Here is a 10,916-nt window from a genome sequence, read left to right on the forward strand (position 1 = left end):
GAGGGTGAAAACTTTTCAGGGGAAAAATTTACAGAAAAAAATAAAGGGGCATTTTAACCCATACCAACCCGATACTTATAAAGAATGGAAAGGGTTTGTATGAAAATTGTAATACGCGACACCCCGTGGAAATAAACTGCAAATTTAAACCATTAATGAGGTGAAGTCCCCAAATTCCTAAAAGGAATTATTGGAAGTTTTGACTTCTTGTGCACAAAACCCCTGACATGTTCGAACTGGATATTATTTTTGGGATATAAAAAATCTACTGTAAATTTCACATCTTAAACAGGCTACGTTATTAAATGGTAGGCTGATTAAAGCTAGTATATAAACTCTCACTAAATCCCTTTTTTGGTTATCCCGACCGATGGGCTAAGATTGAGAAAAAAAAATTACCAGTTATTTTTTTCAAACCTTTTCTATTTACCTTTTTCTATAAAAAAACGTTTTGTGGAGTGAAAGAAAAACGTTGTTCATGTTCTATACAGAGGCTGAACTGCTCGCGCTTTTTTGGAAGAAATTTGGCTCTTCAGATATTAACCGACCTAAGTTTAATCCGATGTTATAGGAAGATCCACGAAGAACAGGGCTGCTCCTTTTAGTTGGGAAATTACTTTCTTGAAATTTCCGAAACAAAAAGGTCTAAGCAATTGATGAAAAATTCATTATATTCGCAAAGGTATGGATAAGAAGATTGAATTGGGGGAAACCCATTAAAGGGTTTAAGTAGCTGATTGCCGACTAACCCCTTTAGGAAAACCCCTTTCTCTTTTTTGCGAAAAAAAATCGGTGAATCGAGGGGAGGTGCAAGGGGCGCGATTTTGCTCTAACGAGAGTAGGAGAGAGCGGTGAGTCGCTTTCTAATATAAAATTAATAAAAAAAGGGCGCGAGAGCTATGTTTAAAAATTTTTATTTTTTGATACTGATATTCAAGATTTTATTTCAAATTATACTTTTATTTAAATTTGAGAACCCGCGTGTGGCTTATTTGGAAGAAAGTTTTCCCTTTTGTTTCTTGTTTTCATCGTCGTCGTTTTGTAATATAAAAAAGAAAAATCATTGAAGATCACAAAAAAGTAGGGGGACCCTTTGCCGAATTTTAATCGATTCTTACGAAACGGACGAGCTGTGGAAAATTCGAAGAGAAACATCGGGGGTTTGCCGTTTCCCTTTGTTTAAATGATTATTGGATTTGGGGGTGACTTTAATCGCCAAATCTATCATGTTAATTTTTTTCTTGCTTTTATTTTTTTTAACATATGAAATATTAAACTTGGGGTTATTTTTTGTCGGATATTTTTTGAGTTTATAACCCCCTTTAAATGGTGCCAAAGGTTTCATTGGTTGGACTGTCCTTGTTTTTGAAAACCAGCGGACGCCGCTCTCAACGGGGGATCGCAGCTGGGTATACATAATTTCTCATAATTTCCGAAAAAGCTTAAAATTTTTTATATGGACTATTATAGTGAAAAACCAATTTAATTCAAAATTTATCGAAAAATTATCTCTTGCATAAATTTTTAGAACAATTTCTGCTGACGACTTCTCTCAAATAGGTTTAAATGTGCTATTTCCGTTTCCATATACGCAAAAACCAAGGATTTAAAATTTCTGTTTTTAATTATTTAAACTCTTTCCGGTAAGTATAAAAAAGAAAAATCTTTTAGCGACATTAACCCAGGGGAAACGTACGCTTTTGACTTTTAAAACTCGTTTCTCGGGATGTCATTTCTGCATGTGTATATATTTTCTTAATAAAACTTTTTTATTTTTTCACGCACCTTTGCATTATATAAAATTATTTCATTGAAAATTTGCTTAAAAAGGATCCCAACAGTGGCCGAAATCCGACGATTGCTTTGGAAGTTATTTTTTTTTTTTATCGACAAATATAAAAATTAAATAAATTAAAATCTATTTATTGGGTTAAAAATTTTTTTTTTTCTGAAAATTTAAAAGCTTCCCTTTTGTTTTAATATCAATCTTTAATTTGTACAGGAAAAGATTTATTAATCTGTTAGTCTCATATTTTTTTATTACAAAAAGAATTTTTAATTTTTAAACAAAATTGAGATTAAAACTTGTAAATCTTTTTTCTGATAAAATTTAAATATTAATATTAAAAAAGGGCGAAACGTTCTAATTTCAGGAAAAAAAAACCGTTAAACCTAAATAGATTTATAGTTTATCTAACTTCTTTTTTGAGGAAAATAAAAAGGCGCAAAAAAAATTCTCAACATCTTTGGTTTGGCCCTTTAGGGTCCCTTAAAAATTTTTTAAAAAGCAAAAACCCCTACCATAGTATAATAAAATAAACTTAAAAAAATTTTTTATCCTTTTTGAAATCGTAAAAGAAAAAGATTTCGTCGTGTCATTATTTATAAATGAAAGTATTTCTTGCATTTTTTGGGTTTTATTAACATTTCATTATGTGGATAATTTGCATTTTACTAAAGGCAAATGATTCTACCGTATGGGTCAAACCCCCAATCCTTAATTTAAAAATAAACACTCACCCTGGTTTCGGGGGACCATATCCCCGTGGGCATCCTACCAACATTTTCAGGGGGATTTGGTATTTAGCAGATACTAGCGTGCACAAACAGTCCATCATTACTATCCAAATACTGCGAAAATGTGCGGAGGTACATTTGATTTAAAATTCATTTTTTGGGCAAAATTACATGTAAAATTTATCGCGCATAATTTGTAGGAGCTCCACCGCCACCGATTCACGCGATCAATCGTGGGATCGGGGTGGAAGGCCTTGGTACCATGTTGGCCGGACTTTGGGGTAGCGGCAATGGTACGAATACGTTTTGGTGAGAATGTTGGCACAATAGGTAAAAGACGATTTTAGGCGGATTTTTCGCTGATTTATAAGCACTTATAAGAACGTAAGCAATAAGCCAATTGACATTTTAGCTTGGTTACTATTTATGTAAGTTTTACGGTTTGTATACCGATGAGTGTCCCAAAATTACTGGATATTCTGTTAACGGGTCATTTCCAAATAATCTTAGGAATCTCTCATTAATAGGGTCCAATAATTTTGGGACACCATATGTATGAGGTGTGTTCAAAAAGTATCGCGAATTTTGTGTTTTTTCAAAAATTATTTATTTATTCATGAATATCTATTTTGTTCCCTTCAAAGTAATCCCCACCAGATATTATACACTTGTGCCAACGTTTTTTCCAAACCTCGAAGCACTTCAAAAAATCATTTTTTGTGATCTTGTTCAGCTCCTCCTTCGATGCCGTCTTTATCTCCTCAATCGTAGCGTAGCGTCGTCCTTTCATGGGCCTCTTCAGTTTCGGGAACAAGAAAAAGTGACAGGGGGCCAGATCTGGGGAATACGGTGGCTGCGGCATTATTAGTGTGTTTTTGGCCAAAAATTCGCGCACAAGCAACGATGTGTGAGCAGGGGCGTTATCATGGTGCAAAAACCATTTCGCGGCGACCCGTGTCATGCCCAAATCATTGGTAAAAATCGAATGGCACGAGCCAATCGATATGTTTAGGTCCTCAGCAACTTCTCTAACGGTGATTCGACGATTGACCAATACTATTTTCTTCACTTCATCAATGTTTTCGTCTGTTGTTGACGTGCTCGGGCGTCCGGCACGCTCTTCGTCGTTCACATCTTCTCGGCCCTCGGAAAACATTTTGTACCACCGATAAACGTTGCTTCGGTCCAAGGTAGCTTTACCATATGCCACAGTCAACATTCGGAATGCGTCCGCGCACTTAATTTTGTTTTTCACACAAAATTTGATACAGATTCTTTGATCCATTTTTTGGAATAGGCAAAAATCGAAGACGAGCCAAAACACGTGCAAGCAAAGCAGCTGTCAAAAATTAACTAAACATTCAAAATGGCCGTACTTGTCGGCATAAGAGAAACATGAGTACCAACATAACGCCACAAAAAAATCGAAAATCGAATATACGTAACCCGCGGAAATTCAAAATTCGCGATACTTTTTGAACACACCTCGTATACTTAAAAAGAGACAAGATCCGATACTCTATATTATTGTGCTAATTGGCCAATTGAACACTGATTAAGAACTCTGATTGATCAATCGTGCTTATTGTCAAGCATCGATGTGTAGATGGGACCTTTCCACTTGACTGTGATATTGATGATTGATCTGTGTTTATTGCTTACGCTTTTTTATGTACTATGACTTTATAATTATATAAATTATATAATATTTGACATAACGCGAAATAATTATAGGAGTTACCAAAATCGGTAGCCGTAGGGTTATACAATGGGCATGTTTGCTGATGATCCTACAAGGCGTGATCAGTAAGTTTGGCGCGGTATTTATCATAATTCCTGAACCGATAGTGGGCGGAATATTCTGCATAATGTTTGGGATGATTTGTGCTTTCGGTGAGTTTTTATGTAAAACAATACATATTTCCCAGACAGCACAGAATATTTATAAAATATTTATAAATATTTATAATAATTATTTTAGTATTTTATAAATATTTATCATAAAATTAAAGTATAGATATTTGAGAATCGCCATACAGAATTTAAAAAAAATAACAATCTTCTCTCGACCATATTGGCAAATATTGTTAATTAATCAATCACAATGTTTCGACCCTTGTTTAAGTTCTTATCAAATGATCTAGATATACACAAAGAAGAATTACAGTAGAGAAATTAATACAATAAAAATTACTTTACTTAACGATATTATAAAATAATAGAACGAAGAGAAACATACTTGCTAAAGTAAAATTATAATTTTAAGATGTCAAAAGAAACGAAACATAATAGAACGAAGAGAAACATACTTGCTAAAGTAAAATTATAATTTTAAGATGTCAAAAGAAACGAAACATAGTGTCGATAATATATAAATAACTCGTCTAAGATTCTTGACGTGTTGTCAAACCGACACTATGTTTCGTTTCTTTTGACATCTTAAAATTATAATTTTACTTTCGCAAGTATGTTTCTCTTCGTTCTATTATTTTATAATATCATTAAGTGAAATAATTTTTATTGTATTAATTTCTGTACTATAATTCTTCTTTGTGTGTATCTAGATCACTTGATAAGAACTCAAACAAGGGTCGAAACGTTGCGATTGATTATTTAACAATATTTGCCAGTACGGTCGAGAGAAAATTGTTACTTTATTTATCATAAATATTTTATAAATGTTTTTGGAATCTTAGATTCAATAGATCAAAATATTTATCATAAATATCAGTAAATATTTATGATAAATATTATGGTAAATATTATAAATATATTTATTAAATCATTCATACAAATTTTTTAAAATTTACATTTCCTTTAATAAATACTCATTGTCAGTAAGAAATCATGAGTCAAAAAGACATAATCAACGATTTTTTAATTAAAATGATCGATTGATATAGTCTAATTTAAAATTTGGTCGATTAGGATGTTTTTGTGTTTATCAAACTCTATTAGCCATTTATAAAAATTTAAAAATGTGTAAAAAATGTTTATAAGTAACTTATTAGACATTTATTTTAAAATAGAATATAAAATTATAATATACACTATACAATATACTTAGGGAACACAGTAGTTTAACAAATAAATTTACGTACACATCGATATATACGTAAATTTATTTGTTAAAAGACATTCTGTTGCAAAATGTAGTTTAAAAATAGAAATAATTTTGACATTTTTAATTTTATAAATTTCAGTTTTCGCCAGTCTTCTATATTTCTCACGACAAAAATCAAATATGAGAAAGATACTTCACATAGCGGTAAATGAAAGAATAACAATTTAGTTAAAAAATATTTACAAAATAATTACTATAAATATTTATCTTTACATACTATAAATATTATATAAAATACTTAATCTATGTTTTAATAATTGTTATATAAAGGTTTTTATAAAAGATTTTTAAATATTTATATAATATTTATATAATATAATATTTATATAATATTTGAAAAAATATATATTTATAAATATTTATAAAACTTTATCATAAATATTGTGTGCTGTTTGGATTTATTATTTTGATTGAAAATATTACTATATAAATATATATTTTCTAATCCAGAGTTTATCATTAGGTCTGTCGATATTGCAATATATAAATCTCAATTCTTCGAGAAATCTGTTTATCTTGGGCCTATCTATATTTTTTCCTTTGGTATGTATTATATATTATTATTATATTATATATATATATATATATATATATATATATATTCTCGGAATTTATTACCCGCCTTTCTTTCGTCTATTCATTCATACCGCATATAATCAGTTGTATGTTACACCGACCGGTAGGAATGGTGCCGGCGTGAGATTTCAGATGTGTGTATACGTGTATAACAGCCGAAAATCATATGCACACATACGTAGCGCGACATTGCATGTGTCGCTTGAAGTGTGGCGAAGGAGCGAAGGAGAAAGTAATAGGGAGTATTCCGATATTGCATCTCTCTCAAACATCGTATGATCAAGAGAGAAAGCAATACAAGACGTGGTGTCCAATAGCTGTCTCACTCACTCGACTATGAATTGAAGGAGTGCGAGTGAGACAGCTATACGGACATGCGGACACCGCGGGTCGCGCTTGTCTATCGGTGTCTCGTTCCCGTACATTACTGACGTCGGACACCATTCCTGCCGGTCAGTGTACATGCATGTATATGTATATATGCATAAATGTTCTAGCACATGCATGTGATTTTGTATATAAAAAAAAAATGCGCAAATGATATTATTAGGACTTATTTTTAGGTTCTGTCGAAATGGTTGATTAAATATTCGGACATAATACAAACGGGAAATGTTATAATAGATAGTGTATTCACTGTACTACTCAGTACCACTATTTTAGTCGGTGGAGCATTAGGCTGCTTTCTGGATAATATCATACCAGGTATATTATATGATCAAATAGAAATAATAACAAAGAGTATATATAAGGTATATACATATATGAGTATTTATTAAAGGAAATATAAATTTTAAAAATTTTGTATCAATGATTTAATAAATACATTTATAATATTAATTTATTTATTTAATATCAATAAGGTAATGCAAAAGAACGTGGATTGGAAGACTGGGCGAAGGAAATGGAATTAACCGATCGCAGTACGACTGATAAGAAAGTTGACGAAATGTCTAATGTCGAATATGTCACGAACACTTTCGACTTTCCATTTGGAATGAGTTTGCTCAAAAGGTATCACATAAACTTTATTTCCGTTTGTATATATTTGCATGGATAACAATTAATATTTTCAGGTGGAAATGGACATTTCATATACCGTTTTTACCCACGTATAAGAGATAATATAAATGTATTATATTGCTTCAAGAACGCTCTTTTTGTTATGATTTATAATCGAAAATATGTGATATAAATATATAATATAATATCTAATATAAAAGATGTAAATATAATATCTAATATAGTATCATAAGAAATTTTACGTCATATATATATATATATATATATATATATATATTATATATATATTAATATTAAAAAAAAATATATATATATATATACATATATGATGTAACATTATACATTATAATTACAATTATATATATATATATATATATATATATATATATGTATATATATATATTAATAAAGGAACTTAATAGGCCAACAAACGAGCAAAATTAGGTGTAAATAAAACTTTTTCTTTATTATTAATATCCTTCGCATGTAAACGTTTCGACCTCACTAAAGTCTTTTTCAATACAAAATTTAAAAATTAATAAAACCTAACATTAAAACATGATATAAAATTATGATATAAAAACATATGGTGCAATGTGGTATCGAAATATATTTATTAGAGAAAGCTATGTGCAATTCGAAACTCGGATATCGCCAATACAGTAAAATGTTCTAAACAATTTTGTATAAGCTTAAACGACTTGACTACGACGTAACTAGCAATTTTATTTGATTATTTCCACGACGTTTCGACCATTTGGTTGTGGTCCTTTCAAGTGAAATTCTACAACATAATGTTACACAATATTTTTAACATAACGAAAACTCATTTAAGTGTTAAATTAATAAAAATAAGTATAAATTTTATAAACATACCATCAATTAAACCGAGGTTAACATAAACATCACACCGGTGTTATTTGAAATCGAAAGTTAAACGTTAAAAGAGGAACACGTCCCATCGTTATGATGTTAAAAGTTAAAAATTAAAAGAGGAACACGTCCATCGTTATGATGTTTCGTCAACGACTAAACTTGAAACGCGCCACTAAACAATCTTTATTATTTTGTCGTAAATGTTTGTCAAATTCTCGGTGTCTTTCTGTAGGTTAACTGTATTGCCATGCTTCTTTATGAAGAACATTTCAGCAATCTCTCTCTTTCTTACATGTTTCTCGTTATGTAAAATTGTCGGTGATTTCCAATCAAAGTTATGCCCAAAATCACATCTGTGTTTGCTCAAAACCGAATGATTAGACTCATGTAATTTAATATTGCTGGCATGTACCTTCACTCTAGTGCATAAATGTCTTTTTGTTTGTCCAATGTATGATGCATTACAATTTTCACAGTTAATCTTGTAAACTACATTCGTTTTAATATCATTAGTTATTAAATCTTTACCTCGTTTTAATCAGCCTATTCAACTTTTTGGCAAACTATAATATTGAGGGTCGTTGGAGTGACATAAGTCTAAAAACTAAATTTAATTTGCAACAGTTCCTATACGCTGTTGATGTAATACTTACTTCAACGAGTTTTCAATTTAACGAGGCAGTATTATGAACAAATTTATGGAAGCCCTATGGGATCCCCTCTATCACCGATACTAGCTGACTTAGTAATGGATGACTTGGAAACAAATTGTTTAAATTCTTTAAGTTTAAAGTTCAGACTTTTTATAGATATGTTGGACGACATTTTTGTTATTTTACCTAACTCTAAAATAAATGAAATTTTAAGTACATTTAATAATTATCATGAACGTTTAAAATTCACACATGAAATAGAGACCAATTCTTCTATTAATTTTTTAAATTCTACAGTTATACCGCAATGGGAATAAATTGACAACTAATTGGTTTAGGAAACCTACATGTTCTGGCAGATACATCAATTTTCTTTCGAGTCATCCTATTAAGTACAAAATTAATACGATTTACAATTTAGTAGACCATGCAATTTTACTTTCTAACGAACAATTTCATAATACGAATATTGAGATTGTAAAGAACATTTTAATTAATAATTGTTTTCCGGATCATATTATTAATAAGTATGTAAATAAAAGAATTAATGTACTGAAGAACAACAGGAATGGTAACGGTCACAATGCGGATAATAACGACAGTTTGAGTAACGATTTAGATAATAACGTTAATGTGAATTCGGCTCAAGATAAGAATTATGTAATTCCACTCCCATACGTTAAAGACGTTAGCGACAGTATTAAAAGGTCACTTAATAGTGCTAACATAAATGTCGTTTATAGTTTGCCAAAAAAGTTGAATAGGCTGATAAAACGAGGTAAAGATTTAATAACTAATGATATTAAAACGAATGTAGTTTACAAGATTAACTGTGAAAATTGTAATGCATCATACATTGGACAAACAAAAAGACATTTATGCACTAGAGTGAAGGAACATGCCAGCAATATTAAATTACATGAGTCTAATCATTCGGTTTTGAGCAAACACAGATGTGATTTTGGGGCATAACTTTGATTGGAAATCACCGACAATTTTACATAACGAGAACATGTAAGAAGAGAGAGATTGCTGAAATGTTCTTCATAAAGAAGCATGGCAATACAGTTAACCTACAGAAAGACACCGAGAATTTGACAAACATTTACGACAAAATAATAAAGATTGTTTAGTGGCGCGTTTCAAGTTTAGTCGTTGACGAAAACATCATAACGATGGGACGTGTTCCTCTTTTAATTTTAACTTTTAACATCATAACGATGGGACGTGTTCCTCTTTAACGTTTAACTTTCGATTTCAATAACACCGGTGTGATGTTATGTTAACCTCGGTTTAATTGATGGTATGTTTATAAAATTTATACTTATTTTATTAATTTAACACTTAAATGAGTTTTCGTATGTTAAAAAATATTGTGTAACATTATGTTGTAGAAATTTCACTTGAAAAGGACCACAACCAAATGGTCGAAACGTCGTGAAATAATCAAATAAATTGCTAGTTACGTCGTAGTCAAGTCGTTTAAGCTTATTTTCAACCACTAGCGACAAAATATTAATTTTGATTGATATTAATTTTAATTGATCGAATTTTGTATAAGTTGTTCAAAAATACTATATATGTTTAAGATGTGTCAAAAAATTTTTTTGTTATATTATATATTTTTTTATAAAGAAGGTTCAAATGTAATTTCACGATTCTTTAATTTCAACTTCTTTTGATTTCAATCAATTCACTCTCCAAAAGATAGACTTCTGATATATCCTGTATATACAGGGTGGGCCATTTTAAAAAATACGATCAATTTTTCCTCGTAAACTAAGTGAAAATATCGAAAAATGGTTCAGACATGTGTTGTATGATTTGAAAGGGCTATAAGAATGGTGCCATTGGTTTGACCTTGGATATTCATTTGAAAATCACGCGAAGGTCACCTCAATTTTTTAAATGGCACCCCCTATTTTTTATTACATATTCTTGTACGCTGACCTCGAGAGCTTTCCAAAACACTTAAGTCAAATGTTTTCCATTGCCCACTTTTTCGAGTTATAAGCTCGAAAGTTACTACATTTTGATAAAAATACAAATATATATTATATATAATATACCATATATATATTTCTTGAAATATTCATTTTCCGATAGTCTTATTTACATGCTCCGACCAATTAGGGCAAAGTCCAAGC

At 30.4% G+C, this 10,916-nt stretch overlaps 1 protein-coding gene across 1 annotated transcript; it reads left to right on the forward strand.

Moving 5' to 3' along the window:
- The first annotated feature begins 2,829 nt into the window (after window positions 1-2,829).
- LOC146720990 (solute carrier family 23 member 1-like) lies at window positions 2,830-7,400 on the forward strand. Its single transcript, XM_085487551.1, has 6 exons — window positions 2,830-2,847; window positions 4,252-4,410; window positions 6,105-6,184; window positions 6,781-6,922; window positions 7,081-7,231; window positions 7,294-7,400. Exons 2-6 carry the CDS (start codon window positions 4,302-4,304, stop codon window positions 7,340-7,342), a joined length of 531 nt encoding a protein of 176 aa, XP_085343677.1. The 5' UTR covers window positions 2,830-2,847; window positions 4,252-4,301; the 3' UTR covers window positions 7,343-7,400.
- Window positions 7,401-10,916: the final 3,516 nt, after the last annotated feature.

Source organism: Nylanderia fulva, unplaced genomic scaffold (assembly GCF_048542155.1).
Source record: "Nylanderia fulva isolate GAGA-0341 unplaced genomic scaffold, ASM4854215v1 Scaffold570, whole genome shotgun sequence".
NCBI classification, from domain to species: Eukaryota; Metazoa; Arthropoda; class Insecta; order Hymenoptera; family Formicidae; genus Nylanderia; species Nylanderia fulva.